Source organism: Oncorhynchus kisutch, linkage group LG29 (genome assembly GCF_002021735.2).
Source record: "Oncorhynchus kisutch isolate 150728-3 linkage group LG29, Okis_V2, whole genome shotgun sequence".
Classification (NCBI taxonomy): Eukaryota; Metazoa; Chordata; class Actinopteri; order Salmoniformes; family Salmonidae; genus Oncorhynchus; species Oncorhynchus kisutch.
The window spans coordinates 37671288-37691705 of NC_034202.2; the positions used below are offsets into that span (position 1 = coordinate 37671288).

The 20418-nt window shown below is 34.8% G+C and overlaps 1 protein-coding gene across 1 annotated transcript in view; it reads left to right on the top strand.

The window, feature by feature from the left end:
* Positions 1-20418, top strand: part of LOC109873894 (relaxin receptor 2) — a 183538-nt gene that overhangs the window by 90569 nt on the left and 72551 nt on the right. The window contains exons 8-9 of the mRNA XM_031809353.1: positions 1695-1766; positions 14984-15058. Of these exons, the coding sequence (XP_031665213.1) occupies positions 1695-1766; positions 14984-15058 (147 nt within the window). The remainder of the gene's footprint in view (positions 1-1694; positions 1767-14983; positions 15059-20418) is intronic.

Genomic DNA, 20418 nt, shown 5'->3' on the forward strand with positions numbered 1-20418 from the left:
CATACATTATATTCAAAATATTAAGTAGAAAATGTCCCATTATACCTACGAGATACCAAAATGTACCATGTGAGTTCATATGTGTACCTGTGAAGTGTACCTGTGAAGTGTACCTGTGAAGTGTACCTTTGACCTTTTCATACCCTTTTCATACCCTATCCTTCATACCATACCCTTATTTTTGAGAGAGTCAGTATATGGTCCTGGTGGCACTGCAGAAACTTCTATCCACTAGCAACCAAGAGGTTGCAAGTTCAAATCCCTGAATAATGCATGCATACTCTATGTCAACTTTCCTTGAGAACTACAAGTTTAATGGTGGTGAAAATTGGACAATTATTCTGGGCAGCTTTTAGCAAAGTGCAGAAATGCATTTTTGCCAGTAGGTCTGTGGCAATATCTCTTTTACACAGATGCTTCTGGTGGTGTAAGTGCACTGTAGCAGGACATTTCAAGTTGCTTACAACCAGTAGGTAAGGAGTTCAAAATCCGGTTTAAGACGGAGTCCCAATTGTGGTTACACTAGAAGATTTGACAGTAGTTTAATTCAGAATACAGCAGCAAACTGTACATTTATAAAAAATAACACCTTCAAGTTGTTGTATTTACACTGAACAAAAATATAAGTGTAAGGTGTCGGTTCCATGTTTCACATTCTGAAATAAAAGACCCCATACATTTTCCATATGCACAAAAAGTGTATTTCTCTCAAATATTGTGCACAAATGTGTTTACATCCCTGTTAGTGAGCATTTGTCCTTTGCCAAGATAATCCATCCACCTCACAGTGGTGGCATAACAAGAAGCTGATTAAACAGCATGATCCTTACACAGGTGCACCTTGTGCTAGGGACAATGAAAGGCCACTCGAAAATGTGCAGTTTGCTCTCAGAATACAATGCCACAGATGTGTCAAGTTTTGAGGTAGCGGGCAATTGGCATGCTTAATGCAGAAATGTCTACCAGAGCTGTTGCCAGAGAATTGAACGTTCATTTCTTTACCATAAGCCACCTCCAATGGCTTATGAACTTGGCAATACGTCCAACTGGCCTCACAACCGCAGACCACGTGTAATGATGTTGTGTGGGTGAGCGATTTGCTGATATCAACGTTGTGAACAGGGTGCCCCATGATGGCAGTGGGGTTATGTTATGGGCAGGCATAAGCTACGGACAACCAACACAGTTGCATTTTATCGATGGCAATTTGAATACACAGAGATTCCCTGACCAAATCCAAATCTCTCTCTCTCCATACCTGTACCGTAAGGTCTTTGGTTCTCTCTCTCCATAACTACCGTAAGGTCTTTGGTTCTCTCTCTCTCCATAATTGTACCGTAAGGTCTTTGGTTCTCTCTCTCCATAACTACCGTAAGGTCTTTGGTTCTCTCTCTCCATAACTGTACCGTAAGATCTTTGGTTCTCTCTCTCTCTCTCCATAACTGTACCGTAAGGTCTTTGGTTCTCTCTCTCCATAACTGTACCGTAAGGTCTTTGGTTCTCTCTCTCCATAACTGTACCGTAAGGTCTTTGGTTCTCTCTCTCCATAACTGTACCGTAAGGTCTTTGGTTCTCTCTCTCCATAACTACCGTAAGGTCTTTGGTTCTCTCTCTCCATAACTGTACCGTAAGGTCTTTGGTTCTCTCTCTCTCCATAACTACTGTAAGGTCTTTGGTTCTCTCTCTCCCACCAGGGTGTTGGATCACAACCCCCTGAACAGTGTTTCCCAAGACACTTTCACCGGCCTCACCTCCCTCATGTTCCTGTGAGTAGCACATACACACACACACACACACACACGTAAAGATGCACGTGCATACACACACAAACACACATTGTGTTGGACGAAGGAAATATAATATAATTCATTTACGTGTCATTCATGTTCTTTGTCATAACACATTGTTTTTCTTCCCTCCTTAACAAGATATCACAGTCTGACTTCATGTTCCGACGTTCTTTGATAAACATGTCAAAATGTAGGCATACAGAAACAACTCTATGGCTACGTTTAGGTTTTCATTCAGACTGGGTTAAGGTCTGGCACAGGGTTAAAACAGACACAACTCTATGACTACGTTTAGGCTTTCATTCAGACTGGGTTAAGGTCTGGCCCAGGGTTAAAACAGACACAACTCTATGACTACGTTTAGGCTTTCATTCAGACTGGGTTAAGGTCTGGCACAGGGTTAAAACAGACACAACTCTATGGCTATGTTTAGGCTTTCATTCAGACTGGGTTAAGGTCTGGCACAGGGTTAAAACAGACACAACTCTATGACTATGTTTAGGCTTTCATTCAGACTGGGTTAAGGTCTGGCACAGGGTTAAAACAGACACAACTCTATGGCTATGTTTAGGCTTTCATTCAGACTGGGTTAAGGTCTGGCACAGGGTTAAAACAGACACAACTCTATGACTACGTTTAGGCTTTCATTCAGACTGGGTTAAGGTCTGGCACAGGGTTAAAACAGACACAACTCTATGGCTATGTTTAGGCTTTCATTCAGACTGGGTTAAGGTCTGGCACAGGGTTAAAACAGACACAACTCTATGACTACGTTTAGGCTTTCATTCAGACTGGGTTAAGGTCTGGCACAGGGTTAAAACAGACACAATTCTATGACTACGTTTAGGCTTTCATTCAGACTGGGTTAAGGTCTGGCACAGGGTTAAAACAGACACAACTCTATGGCTACGTTTAGGCTTTCATTCAGACTGGGTTAAGGTCTGGCACAGGGTTAAAACAGACACAACTCTATGACTACGTTTAGGCTTTCATTCAGACTGGGTTAAGGTCTGGCACAGGGTTAAAACAGACACAACTCTATGACTACGTTTAGGCTTTCATTCAGACTGGGTTAAGGTCTGGCACAGGGTTAAAACAGACACAACTCTATGACTATGTTTAGGCTTTCATTCAGACTGGGTTAAGGTCTGGCACAGGGTTAAAACAGACACAACTCTATGACTACGTTTAGGCTTTCATTCAGACTGGGTTAAGGTCTGGCACAGGGTTAAAACAGACACAACTCTATGACTACGTTTAGGCTTTCATTCAGACTGGGTTATGGTCTGGCACAGGGTTAAAACAGACACAACTCTATGGCTATGTTTAGGCTTTCATTCAGACTGGGTTAAGGTCTGGCACAGGGTTAAAACAGACACAACTCTATGACTACGTTTAGGCTTTCATTCAGACTGGGTTAAGGTCTGGCACAGGGTTAAAACAGACACAACTCTATGGCTATGTTTAGGCTTTCATTCAGACTGGGTTAAGGTCTGGCACAGGGTTAAAACAGACACAACTCTATGACTATGTTTAGGCTTTCATTCAGACTGGGTTAAGGTCTGGCACAGGGTTAAAACAGACACAACTCTATGGCTATGTTTAGGCTTTCATTCAGACTGGGTTAAGGTCTGGCACAGGGTTAAAACAGACACAACTCTATGACTACGTTTAGGCTTTCATTCAGACTGGGTTAAGGTCTGGCACAGGGTTAAAACAGACACAACTCTATGGCTATGTTTAGGCTTTCATTCAGACTGGGTTAAGGTCTGGCACAGGGTTAAAACAGACACAACTCTATGACTACGTTTAGGCTTTCATTCAGACTGGGTTAAGGTCTGGCACAGGGTTAAAACAGACACAATTCTATGACTACGTTTAGGCTTTCATTCAGACTGGGTTAAGGTCTGGCACAGGGTTAAAACAGACACAACTCTATGGCTACGTTTAGGCTTTCATTCAGACTGGGTTAAGGTCTGGCACAGGGTTAAAACAGACACAACTCTATGACTACGTTTAGGCTTTCATTCAGACTGGGTTAAGGTCTGGCACAGGGTTAAAACAGACACAACTCTATGGCTATGTTTAGGCTTTCATTCAGACTGGGTTAAGGTCTGGCACAGGGTTAAAACAGACACAACTCTATGGCTACGTTTAGGCTTTCATTCAGACTGGGTTAAGGTCTGGCACAGGGTTAAAACAGACACAACTCTATGGCTATGTTTAGGCTTTCATTCAGACTGGGTTAAGGTCTGGCACAGGGTTAAAACAGACACAACTCTATGACTACGTTTAGGCTTTCATTCAGACTGGGTTAAGGTCTGGCACAGGGTTAAAACAGATACAATTCTATGACTACGTTTAGGCTTTCATTCAGACTGGGTTAAGGTCTGGCACAGGGTTAAAACAGACACAGCTCTATGGCTACGTTTAGGCTTTCATTCAGACTGGGTTAAGGTCTGGCACAGGGTTAAAACAGACACAACTCTATGACTACGTTTAGGCTTTCATTCAGACTGGGTTATGGTCTGGCACAGGGTTAAAACAGACACAACTCTATGGCTATGTTTAGGCTTTCATTCAGACTGGGTTAAGGTCTGGCACAGGGTTAAAACAGACACAACTCTATGGCTACGTTTAGGCTTTCATTCAGACTGGGTTAAGGTCTGGCACAGGGTTAAAACAGACACAACTCTATGGCTACGTTTAGGCTTTCATTCAGACTGGGTTAAGGGCTGGCACAGGGTTAAAACAGACACAACTCTATGGCTATGTTTAGGCTTTCATTCAGACTGGGTTAAGGTCTGGCACAGGGTTAAAACAGACACAACTCTATGACTACGTTTAGGCTTTCATTCAGACTGGGTTAAGGTCTGGCACAGGGTTAAAACAGACACAACTCTATGGCTATGTTTAGGCTTTCATTCAGACTGGGTTAAGGTCTGGCACAGGGTTAAAACAGACACAACTCTATGGCTATGTTTAGGCTTTCATTCAGACTGGGTTAAGGTCTGGCACAGGGTTAAAACAGACACAACTCTATGACTACGTTTAGGCTTTCATTCAGACTGGGTTAAGGTCTGGCACAGGGTTAAAACAGACACAACTCTATGGCTATGTTTAGGCTTTCATTCAGACTGGGTTATGGTCTGGCACAGGGTTAAAACAGACACAACTCTATGGTTAAGTGAAGGATTAAAGTTTGGGATAGAGTTAAAACTTTAGGCCTTCATCCCGATTGGGTTTACTAAAACTTTTGTGGACAGATGGTGGAGCTCCGGCTCCGAAGACTGCGTGTTCAATCCCAGTACGGGGCACTCATTTAAGTATTTGTGCCTTGTATCTGGAGTGGTGTCTCGATTTCTCCCTCTGGCACTCCTTCACACCGTCTTTACGTTGTCTTTACTTGTTTATTGATTGTTCACGTCTCATTTTGCATTAAAAAAATTAAATATAATTCTGCATTCAAACATAAAATATCTTCTGAGTATGAATAATAAACTAATAGTAAGTCTAGGACGTGATGCATTTTAGAATGGTAGGTTAATTTTGTGGGCCATTGGCTCCAAACACAATATAACAAAATTCAACTCCGTCTCCTCCTGAGTCTCATTGAAAATATGATAGTGGTTTCCTTCTCTTTTTCCTTTTGTCCTCTCCTTACTCCTCTCCTTACTCCTCTCCTTACTCCTCTCCTTACTCCTCTCCTTATTCCTCTCCTTACACCTCTCCTTATTCCTCTCCTTACACCTCTCCCTTTACTCCTCTCCTTACTCCTCTCCTTATTCCTCTCCTTATTCCTCTCCTTACACCTCTCCCTTTACTCCTCTCCTTACTCCTCTCCTTACGCCTCTCCTTATTTCTCTCCTTACACATCTCCCTTTACTCCTCTCCTTACTCCTCTCCTTACTCCTCTCCTTACTCCACTCCTTACTCATCTCCTTACTCCTCTCCTTACTCCTCTCCTTATTCCTCTCCTTACACCTCTCCCTTACTCCTCTCCTTACACCTCTCCCTTTACTCCTCTCCTTACACCTCTCCCTTACTCCTCTCCTTACACCTCTCCCTTACTCCTCTCCCTTACACCTCTCCCTTACTCCTCTCCTTATTCCTCTCCTTACACCTCTCCCTTTACTCCTCTCCTTACTCCTCTCCTTACACCTCTCCCTTTACTCCTCTCCTTACTCCACTCCTTACTCCTATCCTTACTCCACTCCTTACTCCTCTCCTTACTCCACTCCTTACTCCTATCCTTACTCCACTCCTTATTCCTCTCCTTACTCCTTTCCTTACTCCTATCCTTACTCCTCTCCTTACTCCTCTCATTTTCCCCTCTCCTTACACCTCTCCCTTTACTCCTCTCCTTACTCCACTCCTTACTCCTATCCTTACTCCACTCCTTACTCCTCTCCTTACTCCACTCCTTACTCCTATCCTTACTCCACTCCTTATTCCTCTCCTTACTCCTTTCCTTACTCCTATCCTTGCTCCTCTCCTTACTCCTCTCATTTTCCCTTCTCCTTACAAAAATAAACTCTGTCTCCTTCCCCTCTCCTTACTCCTTTCCTTTTCTCTTCTCCTTATCTCCACTCCTTATCTCCACTCCTTTTCTCCACTCCTTTTCTCCATTCCTTATTCCTCTCCTTACTCCTCTCCTTACTCCTCTTCTTACTCCTCTCCTTTCTCCTCTACTTACTCCTCTCCTCATTCTCCTCATCATTATGTTCTCCTCACCTGTATCTTTCTCTTACGTTGTTGTAGAACTATGTTCAACACATCTCTGTGTTTCTCACTCATTCTCGTTATTTGCTCACTCGCTCTAGTTCTCTGTCTTGCTCACTCGTTCTCCAAATCCCTTTCAAGTTTTTAAAAAATGCATTTATTTATTCATTTATTTTCACCTTTATTTAACCAGGTTGGCCAGTTGAGAACAATTTCTCATTTACAACTGTGACCTGGCCAAGATAAAGCAAAGCAGTGCAACAAAAACAACAACACAGAGTTACACATAAGAAAACGTACCGTCAATAATACAAAAGAAAATAAAAATTGAAAGATCTATCTACAGTGTGTGCAAATTTAGAAGAGTAGGGAGGTCAGGCAATAAATTGGCCATAGAGGCAAAATAATTACAATTTAGCATTATTACTGGAGTGATTTATGTGCAGATGTTGATGTGCTAGTAGAGATACTGGGAGTGCAAAAGAGCAAGAGGGTAAATAATAATATGGGGATGGGGTAGTTGGGTGTGCTATTTACAGATTGGCTGTGGGTACAGTGATCGGTAAGCTGCTCTGACAGCTGATGCTTAAAGTTAGAGAGGGAGATATAAGACTCCAGCTTCAGAGATTTATTTTTTATATATATCTATATTTATTTATTTAATTATTATATTCATATATTTGCCACGTGCACATGATACAACAGGTGTTAAAACAGTTCAGTGGAATTCTTACCTTGAGAGTTTTTTCCAAACAATGCTGTAATGATAATAATATAGATAATAATAATATAGATAATAATAATATAGATAATAATAATATAGATAATACTAATATAGATAATACTAATAATAAAGATACTTTTAATAATATAGATAATCATATTAATATAGATAATAATAATATAGATAATAATAGTTTATAATAATAAGATAATAATAATATAGATAATACTAATAATAAAGATACTTTTAATAATATAGATAATAATAATATAGATAATAATAGTTTATAATAATAAGATAATAATAATAAAAATGTAGATCATAATACTAATAATATAGATCATAATAATATAGATAATAATGATAATAATAATATAGATCATAATAATAATAATATAGATCATAATAATAGTATAGATAATAATAATAATAATATAGATCATAAAACTAATAATATAGATCATAATAATATAGATAATAATAATAATAATGATAATAATAATATAGATAATAATAATATAGATAATAATATTAATAATATAGATCATAATAATATAGATAATAATGATAATAATAATATAGATCATAATAATATAGATAATAATAATAATATAGATCATAATAATATAGATAATAATAATAATAATGATAATAATAATATAGATAATAATAATAATATAGATAATAATAATATAGATAATAATATTAATAATATAGATCATAATAATAATAATATAGATCATAATAATATAGATAATAATGATAATAATAATATAGATCATAATAATAATAATAATATAGATCATAATAATATAGACAATAATGATAATAATAATAATATAGACCATAATAATATAGATCATAATAATTTCGATAATAATAATATAGACCATAATCATAATAATAATAATATAGATAATAATAATCATTTAGATCAGAATAATAATAATAATACAGATCATAATAATAATAATATAGACAATAATAATAATATAGATGATAGATTATAATAATAATATAGATAATAATAATATTGATGATAATAATAATATTAATAATATTGACCATAATAATAATAGTATAGATCACCTTAATAATATATATAATACTAACAATATCGATAATAATAATAATATAGATCATAATAATAGTGTAGATCATAATAATAGTATAGATCATAATAATAATATAGATCATAATAATAATATTGATCATAATAATAGTATAGATCATAATAATAATATAGATCATAATAATAATATAGATAATAATAATAATATAGATCATAATAATAATATAGATAATAATAATAATATAGATAATAGTAATAATATAAATCATAATAATAATATAGATAATAATAATAATATAGATAATAATACTAATAATATAGATTAATAATACTAATAATATAGATCTATTTAATATTAATAGTATAGATCATAATAATAATATAGATAATAATAATATAGATCATAATAATAATATAGATAATAATAATATAGATAATAATAATATAGATAATAATACGAATAATATAGATAATAATACTAATAATATAGATTAATTTAATATGAATAGTATAGATCATAATAATAATAGTATAGATCACAATAATAATAAAGATAATACTAATAATATAGATATTAATAATAATATTGATAATAATAATATAGATAATAATACTAATAACATAGATAATAAAACTAATAATATAGATTAATTTAATATATATAGTATAGATCATAATAATAATATAGATAATAATAATATAGGTAATATTAATAAATATAATATAGTGTTACGGTTTTCTTCCGTCGAAAGAGAGTCGGACCAAAATGCAGCGTGGTTAATACGATACATGTTTAATGACGAATAAACACGACAATACAAAAACAACAAACGGAACGTGAAAACCTATACAGCCTATCTGGTGACGACTAACACAAAGACAGGAACAATCACCCACGAAACACTCAAAGAATATGGCTGCCTAAATATGGTTCCCAATCAGAGACAACGAGAATCACCTGCCTCTGATTGAGAACCGCCTCAGGCAACCATAGACTTTGCTAGAACACCCCACACAAAATAAACCCATGTCACACCCTGGCCTGACCAAATAAATATAGAAAACACAAAATACTAAGACCAGGGAGTGACATATAGATCATAATAATAATATAGATAATACGAATAATATAGATAATAATATTAATAATATAGATCATAATAATAACATAGATAATAATAATATTGACCATAATAATAATAGTATAGATCACCGTAATAATATATATAATACTAATAATATCGATCATAATAATAATATAGATCATAATAATAGTATAGATCATAATAATAGTATAGATCATAATAATAATATAGATAATAATAATATAGATCATAATAATAATATAGATCATAATAATATAGATAATAATGATAATAATAATATAGATCATAATAATAATAATATAGATCATAATAATAGTATAGATAATAATAATAATAATATAGATCATAAAACTAATAATATAGATCATAATAATATAGATAATAATAATAATAATGATAATAATAATATAGATAATAATGATAATAAAAATATAGATAATAATAATAATATAGATAATAATAATAATAATGATAATAATAATATAGATAATAATAATATAGATAATAATATTAATAATATAGATCATAATAATATAGATAATAATATTAATAATATAGATCATAATAATATAGATAATAATGATAATAATAATATAGATCATAATAATAATAATAATATAGATCATAATAATATAGACAATAATGATAATAATAATAATATAGATCATAATAATATAGATCATAATAATTTCGATAATAATAATATAGACCATAATCATAATAATAATAATATAGATAATAATAATCATTTAGATCAGAATAATAATAATAATACAGATCATAATAATAATAATATAGACAATAATAATAATATAGATGATAGATTATAATAATAATATAGATAATAATAATATTGATGATAATAATAATATTAATAATATTGACCATAATAATAATAGTATAGATCACCTTAATAATATATATAATACTAACAATATCGATAATAATAATAATATAGATCATAATAATAGTATAGATCATAATAATAATATAGATCATAATAATAGTATTGATCATAATAATAGTATAGATCATAATAATAATATAGATCATAATAATAATATAGATAATAATAATAATATAGATAATAGTAATAATATAAATCATAATAATAATATAGATAATAATAATAATATAGATAATAATACTAATAATATAGATTAATAATACTAATAATATAGATCTATTTAATATTAATAGTATAGATCATAATAATAATATAGATAATAATAATATAGATCATAATAATAATATAGATAATAATAATATAGATAATAATAATATAGATAATAATACGAATAATATAGATAATAATACTAATAATATAGATTAATTTAATATGAATAGTATAGATCATAATAATAATAGTATAGATCACAATAATAATAAAGATAATACTAATAATATAGATATTAATAATAATATTGATAATAATAATATAGATAATAATACTAATAACATAGATAATAAAACTAATAATATAGATTAATTTAATATATATAGTATAGATCATAATAATAATATAGATAATAATAATATAGGTAATATTAATAAATATAATATAGTGTTACGGTTTTCTTCCGTCGAAAGAGAGTCGGACCAAAATGCAGCGTGGTTAATACGATACATGTTTAATGACGAATAAACACGACAATACAAAAACAACAAACGGAACGTGAAAACCTATACAGCCTATCTGGTGACGACTAACACAAAGACAGGAACAATCACCCACGAAACACTCAAAGAATATGGCTGCCTAAATATGGTTCCCAATCAGAGACAACGAGAATCACCTGCCTCTGATTGAGAACCGCCTCAGGCAACCATAGACTTTGCTAGAACACCCCACACAAAATAAACCCATGTCACACCCTGGCCTGACCAAATAAATATAGAAAACACAAAATACTAAGACCAGGGAGTGACATATAGATCATAATAATAATATAGATAATACGAATAATATAGATAATAATATTAATAATATAGATCATAATAATAACATAGATAATAATAATATTGACCATAATAATAATAGTATAGATCACCGTAATAATATATATAATACTAATAATATCGATCATAATAATAATATAGATCATAATAATAGTATAGATCATAATAATAGTATAGATCATAATAATAATATAGATAATAATAATATAGATCATAATAATAATATAGATCATAATAATAGTATAGATAATAGTAATAATATAAATCATAATAATAATAGTATAGATCATAATAATAATAGTATAGATCGCAGTAATAATAAAGATAATACTAATAATATAGATAATAATACTAATAATATAGATCAATTTAATTTAATATTAATAGTATAGATCATAATAATATAGATAATAATAATATAGATAATAATAATATAGATAATAATACTAATAATATAGATAATAATACTAATAATATAGATCATAATAATATTAATAGTATAGATCATAATAATAATATAGATAATAATAATATAGATAATAATAATATAGATAATAATACTAATAATATAGATAATAATACTAATAATATAGATGCATTTAATATATATAGTATAGATCATAATAATAATATAGATAATAATAATAATATAGATAATAATATTACTAATATAGATCATAATAATAACATAGATAATAATAATATAGGTAATATTAATAAATATAATATAGATCATAATAATAATATAGATAATACGAATAATATAGATAATAATATTACTAATATAGATCATAATAATAACATAGATAATAACAATATAGATCGTAATAATAATAGTATAGATCAAAATAATAATAGTTTAGATCATAATAATGCTAGTATAGATAATAATAATATTATAGATTATAATAAAATAGATATAATATAGATAATAGTAATAGTAATAGTATAGATCATAATAATAATATAGATCATAATAATAATGTCAATCATGATAATAATTGTATAGATAATAATAATATTAATATAGATCATAATAATATAGATCATAATAATAGTATAGATAATAATAATAATAATAATAATAATAATATTAATATAGATAATAATAATATAGATGATAATATTTATCATAACACAATAGATCATAATAATAGGATAGATAATAATAATATTAATATAGATGGTAATAACATAGATAATAATATTTATCATAATAAAATAGATCAGAATAATAATAGATCATAATAATAATAGTGTAGATAATAGTGTAGATAAATAATAATAATAATAATAATAATAATAATACAAATAATAATACAGATAATAATAATATAGATATTAACACTACCTTTCAAAAGTTTGGGGTCACTTGGAAATGTCCTTGTTTTTGAAAGAAAAGCAAAGCAAAAAAAAATCTCCATTAAAATAACATCAAATTGATCAGAAATACAGTGTACACATTGTTAATGTTGTAAATTATTATTGTAGCTGGAAACGGCAGATTTTTTATGGAATATCTACGTAGGCGTACAGAGACCCATTATCAGCAACCATCACTCCTGTTTTCCAATGGCATGTGGTGTTAGCTAATCCAAGTTTATCATTTTAAAAGGCTAATTGATCATTAGAAAACCCCTTTGCAATTATGTTAGTACAGCTGAAAACTGTTGTGCTGATTAAAGAAGCAATAAAACTGGCCTTCTTTAGACTAGTTGAGTATCTGGAGCATCAGCATTTTTTGGGGTTCGATTACAGGCTCAAAATGGCTAGAAACAAAAGGACATGTACATTAGAGTGTCTAGTTTGAGAAACAGACGCCTCACAAGTCCTCAACTGGCAGTTTCATTAAATAGTACCCACAAAACACCAGTCTCAACGTCAAAAGTGAAGAGGTGACTCCAGGATACTGGCCTTCTAGGCAGAGTTGCAAAGAAAAAGCAATACCTCAAACGGGTCGATATAAAGATTAAGATGGGCCAAAGAACACAGACAGTGTGTGTGTGTGTGTGTGTGTGTGTGTGTGTGTGTGTGTGTGTGTGTGTGTGTGTGTGTGTGTGTGTGTGTGTGTGGTGTGTGTGTGTGTGTGTGTGTGTGTGGTGTGTGTGTGTGTGTGTGTGTGTGTGTGTGTGTGTGTGTGTGTGTGTGTGTGTGTGTGCGCGCGTTGTGACTGTGTGTGTATTTCTTTTTTTTTCACCTTTATTTAACCAGGTAGGCTAGTTGAGTACAAGTTCTCATTTACAACTGCGACCTGGCCAAGATAAAGCATAGCAGTGTGAACAGACAACACAGAGTTACACACGGAGTAAACAATAAACAAGTCAATAACACAGTAGAAACCAAAGGGGGAGTCTATATACATTGTGTGCAAAAGGCATGAGGAGGTAGGCGAATAATAAAAATTTTGCAGATTAACACTGGAGTGATAAATGATCCGATGGTCATGTACAGGTAGAGATACTGGTGTGCAAAAGAGCAGGAAAGTAAATAAATATAAACAGTATGGGGATGAGGTAGGTAAAATTGGGTGGGCTATTTACCGATAGACTATGTACAGCTGCAACGATCGGTTAGCTGCTCAGATAGCATATGTTTGAAGTTGGTGAGGGAGATAAAAGTCTCCAACTTCAGCGATTTTTGCAATTCATTCCAGTCACAGGCAGCAGAGAACTGGAACGAAAGGCGGCCAAATGAGGTGTTGGCTTTAGGGATGATCAGTGAGATACACCTGCTGGAGCGCGTGCTACGGGTGGGTGTTACCATCGTGACCAGTGAACTGAGATAAGGCGGAGCTTTACCTAGCATGGGCTTGTAGATGACCTGGAGCCAGTGGGTCTGGCGACGAGCATGTAGCGAGGGCCAGCCGACTAGAGCATACAGGTCGCAGTGGTGGGTGGTATAAGGTGCTTTAGTAACAAAACGGATGGCACTGTGATAAACTGCATCCAGTTTGCTGAGTAGAGTATTGGAAGCTATTTTGTAGATGACATCGCCGAAGTCGAGGATCGGTAGTAGTCAGTTTTACTAGGGTAAGTTTGACGGCGTGAGTGAAGGAGGCTTTGTTGCGGAATAGAAAGCCGACTCTAGATTTGATTTTAGATTGGAGATGTTTGATATGAGTCTGGAAGGAGAGTTTGCAGTCTAGCCAGACACCTAGGTACATTTAGATGTCCACATATTCTAGGTCAGAACCGTCTTGGGTGGTGATGCTAGTCGGGGTTGCGGGTGCAGGCAGCAACTGTTGAAAAGCATGCATTTGCTTTTACTAGCGTTTAAGAGCAGTTGGAGGCCACGGAAGGAGTGTTGTATGGCATTGAAGCTCGTTTGGAGGTTAGATAGCACAGTGTCCAAGGACAGGCCGGAAGTATACAGAATGGTGTCGTCTGCGTAGATAGAGGTGGATCAGGGAATCGCCCGCAGCAAGAGCAACATCATTGATATATACGTGTGTGTGTGCGTTGTGACTGTGTGTGTGTGTGTGTGTGTGTGTGTGTCTGTGTCTGTGTGTGTGTGTGTGTGTGTGCCAGTCCCTCCATCTGTGTGTGAATGTTCATATGTCCTTGTGTGTGTGTCTGTGTTCTCTAAACAACAGTGTGTGATTTCTCCCCAGCTCCATGGTTAATACATCTCTGGTGCAGCTCCCCCAGCCCAGCCTCTGTCACCACACACCTAACCTCAGCTGGGTGTGAGTATACATTTATCTATAATCCCAACCCATCTGTCTAGACATCTATCTGTCATCCCATCCTATCTGTCTAGACATCTATCTATCATCCCATCCTATATGTCTAGACAATCTTCTATCATCGCATCTGTCTAGACATCTATCTATCATCCCATCTGTCTAGACATCTATCTATCATCCCATCTGTCTAGACATCTATGTATCATCGCATCTGTCTAGACATCTATCTATCTATCATCCCATCTGTCTAGACATATATCTATCATCCCATCTGTCTAGGCATCTATCATCATCCCATCCTATCTAGACATCTATCTATCAATCATCCCATCTGTCTAGACATCTATCTATCATCCCATCTGTCTAGACATCTATCTATCATCCCATCCTATCTGTCTAGACATCTATCATCATCCCATCCTATCTGCCTAGATATCTATCTATCATCCCATCTGTCTGTCTAGACATCTATCTATCATCCCATCTGTCTAGGCTTCTAGCTGGGTGTGAGTATACATTTATCTATAATCCCAACCCATCTGTCTAGACATCTATCTATCATCCCATCCTATCTGTCTAGACAATCTTCTATCATCGCATCTGTCTAGACATCTATCTATCATCCCATCTGTCTAGACATCTATGTATCATCGCATCTGTCTAGACATCTATCTATCATTGCATCTGTCTAGACATCTATCTATCATCCCATCTGTCTAGACATATATCTATCATCCCATCTGTCTAGGCATCTATCATCATCCCATCCTATCTATCTAGACATCTATCTATCATCCCATCTGTCTAGACATCTATCTATCATCCCATCTGTCTAGACATCTATCTATCATCGCATCTGTCTAGACATCTATCTATCATCCCATCTGTCTAGACATATATCTATCATCCCATCTGTCTAGACATATATCTATCATCCCATTCCATCTGTCTAGACATCTATCTATCATCCCATCCTATCTGTCTAGACATCTATCATCATCCCATCCTATCTGCCTAGATATCTATCTATCATCCCATCTGTCTGTCTAGACATCTATCTATCATCCCATCTGTCTAGACATATATCTATCATCCCATCTGTCTAGACATCTATCATCATCCCATCCTATCTGTCTAGACATCTATCTATCATCCCATCCTATCTGTCTAGACATACAGTATCCCATCCTATCTGTCTAGACATCTATCTATCATCCCATCTGTCTAGACATCTATCATCATCCCATCCTATCTGTCTAGACATACAGTATAATATCATCCCATCCTATCTGTCTAGACATCTATCATCATCCCATCCTATCTGCCTAGATATCTATCTATCATCCCATCTGTCTGTCTAGACATCTATCTATCATCCCATCTGTCTAGACATATATCTATCATCCCATCTGTCTAGACATCGATCATCATCCCATCCTATCTGTCTAGACATCTATCTATCATCCCATCCTATCTGTCTAGACATACAGTATATCATCATCCCATCCTATCTGTCTAGACATCTATCTATCATCCCATCTGTCTAGACATCTATCTATCATCACATCTGTCTAGACATCTATCTATCATCGCATCTGTCTAGACATCTATCTATCATCCCATCTGTCTAGACACATATCTATCATCCCATCCTATCTGTCTAGACATCTATCATCATCCCATCCCATCTGTCTAGACATCTATCCATGATCCCATCTGTCTAGACATATATCTATCATCCCATCTGTCTAGACATCTATCATCATCCCATCCTATCTATCTAGACATCTATCTATCTATCATCGCATCTGTCTAGACATCTAGCTATCATCCCATCCTATCTGCCTAGATATCTATCTATCATCCCATCTGTCTGTCTAGACATCTATCTATCATCCCATCTGTCTAGGCTTCTAGCTGGGTGTGAGTATACATTTATCTATAATCCCAACCCATCTGTCTAGACATCTATCTATCATCCCATCCTATCTGTCTAGACAATCTTCTATCATCGCATCTGTCTAGACATCTATCTATCATCCCATCTGTCTAGACATCTATGTATCATCGCATCTGTCTAGACATCTATCTATCATTGCATCTGTCTAGACATCTATCTATCATCCCATCTGTCTAGACATATATCTATCATCCCATCTGTCTAGGCATCTATCATCATCCCATCCTATCTATCTAGACATCTATCTATCATCCCATCTGTCTAGACATCTATCTATCATCCCATCTGTCTAGACATCTATCTATCATCGCATCTGTCTAGACATCTATCTATCATCCCATCTGTCTAGACATATATCTATCATCCCATCTGTCTAGACATATATCTATCATCCCATTCCATCTGTCTAGACATCTATCTATCATCCCATCCTATCTGTCTAGACATCTATCATCATCCCATCCTATCTGCCTAGATATCTATCTATCATCCCATCTGTCTGTCTAGACATCTATCTATCATCCCATCTGTCTAGACATATATCTATCATCCCATCTGTCTAGACATCTATCATCATCCCATCCTATCTGTCTAGACATCTATCTATCATCCCATCCTATCTGTCTAGACATACAGTATATCATCATCCCATCCTATCTGTCTAGACATCTATCTATCATCCCATCTGTCTAGACATCTATCATCATCCCATCCTATCTGTCTAGACATACAGTATAATATCATCCCATCCTATCTGTCTAGACATCTATCATCATCCCATCCTATCTGCCTAGATATCTATCTATCATCCCATCTGTCTGTCTAGACATCTATCTATCATCCCATCTGTCTAGACATATATCTATCATCCCATCTGTCTAGACATCGATCATCATCCCATCCTATCTGTCTAGACATCTATCTATCATCCCATCCTATCTGTCTAGACATACAGTATATCATCATCCCATCCTATCTGTCTAGACATCTATCTATCATCCCATCTGTCTAGACATCTATCTATCATCACATCTGTCTAGACATCTATCTATCATCGCATCTGTCTAGACATCTATCTATCATCCCATCTGTCTAGACACATATCTATCATCCCATCCTATCTGTCTAGACATCTATCATCATCCCATCCCATCTGTCTAGACATCTATCCATGATCCCATCTGTCTAGACATATATCTATCATCCCATCTGTCTAGACATCTATCATCATCCCATCCTATCTATCTAGACATCTATCTATCTATCATCGCATCTGTCTAGACATCTAGCTATCATCCCATCCTATCTATCTAGACATCTATCTATCATCCCATCTGTCTAGACATCTATCTATCATCCCATCTGTTTTAATGTTATCTGCTGGTGACTGCAACTATGCTGCTGGCAACAATTTAATGGCGTTTTTTTTTGCCAACGTTTGCTGACACCGGTCATATTCAACGGGTGTTGAGCATTTCTAAATTTGTCCGTTATTCTGCGCTCTGGCACACTCAGACGAGAGTGCTCTGAAATTGGAGTAGATAGCCAGAATGAATTTACCAGCTACATCTATCGACAGTTGTTGCAGTGACATCATAAACATTCTATTGAAATAGTTACTTGCGTAATGTAGTATTTTGTTTAGACATGTAGCTAGCTAGCTAAACAATGAAACATAATCCCAACTCATAAAGTTTACAACCCTCCATTAATCTGCAGGAAACAAACCAACCAGGTTCAATATTAGCTAGATAAAAATAGTCTATTACTAGCAATGGAAATGGCTCTGAGATACGACAAATGTCACTACATAGATCATACACAAAGCTAGCTAACAGTACACTTTAACTTGAAATGAAAACAACTTTCTGACAAAAGTAGAAGCGTGTAATATCTGAAAAGCTAGCTAGACTCTCTTACTCATATACATGGATGGACACTTCTCCCTCTCTGTCAAATTGTAAGGGAGCGCGTAACTGGCGGCAGGGAAGTCAGGCGCAGGAGAGCAAAACTGGGTAATCAACGGAGCAGTTGGGTACAAAACCCGTCGCGCACCAGAGAAAACGTGCACATGCACTTACAATAAACAATTTCGCACAAAGACATGGGGGGAACAGAGGGTTAAATACACAACATGTAATGAGGGTATTGTCACGGCTGGCTGAATGACTGGACCAAGGTGCAGCATGGTAAGCATACATTTTAACTTTATTTAAAAATGACGCCGATAAAACGAAGAACAAAAAAACAACCGTGAAGCTTTGGGCTATGTGCCCTGAACAACTACAAAGTTAACTTCCCACAAAACAGGTTGGGGAAAAGGGTACCTAAGTATGGTTCTCAATCAGAGACAACAATAGACAGCTGTCCCTGATTGAGAACCATACCAGGCCAAGACATAGAAATGTTACATTTTTATTTTACTAGGCAAGTCAGTTAAGAACAAATTCTTATTTTCAATGACAGCCTAGGAACAGTGGGTTAACTGCCTGTTCAGGGGCAGAACGACAGATTTGTACCTTGTCAGCTCGGCGGTTTGAACTGGCAAACTTCCGGTTACTAGTCAAACACTCTAACCACTAGGCTACCCACCCCAAATACAACACATAGAAAAAAGGACATAGAATGCCCACCCCAGTCACACTCTGGCCTAACCAAAATAGAGAATAAAAAGCCTCTCTATGGCCAGGGCGTGACAGGTATTGAGAACAGGTGTGTGGGAAGACAAGACAAAACAGAAGGAAAATGAAAAGTGGATCGATGATGGCTAGAAGACGCCGAGCGCCGCCCGAACAAGGAGAGGAACCGACTTCGGCGGAAGATGTGACACAAATATGCCATGGTTGCCCTTAGTTTGAATATGTAATCCAGAGCCTTCTGTGTGTTCGCTTTTCAACTCCGTCTGCATATTTGCAGTCACCAGAATTTCTGCATCTCCTTAGCTATCATACTCTATTTCCACTGATTTCCAAATGCGGTCCTCCAGAAATGGGAGAGCAACTCGTATGCAGTTCGTACGTGATATCTTTCAGGAAAGCTGCGTTATAAAGGATTACCATCACATACTGAGCAGCTCATGTTATAGACAGAAGCGACCTACATGGTAGACCAATCCGAACGCATCTCTCGGCATGTCCAGCCCATTCATTATCTCAGCCAATCATGGCTAGCGGGAAGGTTCCTGCCTTTTTCTGTGGCTAAACCAACTAGGCTCGTAATTTAACAATTTTATTTGTATTTACAGACGACATACAAGTTTGTTATGAAGGCATATGAAAGTTAAAATGTTCCAGAAGGCATTTCTGCCCCCAAAAAGCATTTTGCTAAAAAATAAATGTTTACGCTGAAATGCCTCTCTTCTGAAGTAGTGACGCTCGACATACGCCTAGTTTCCTGAAAC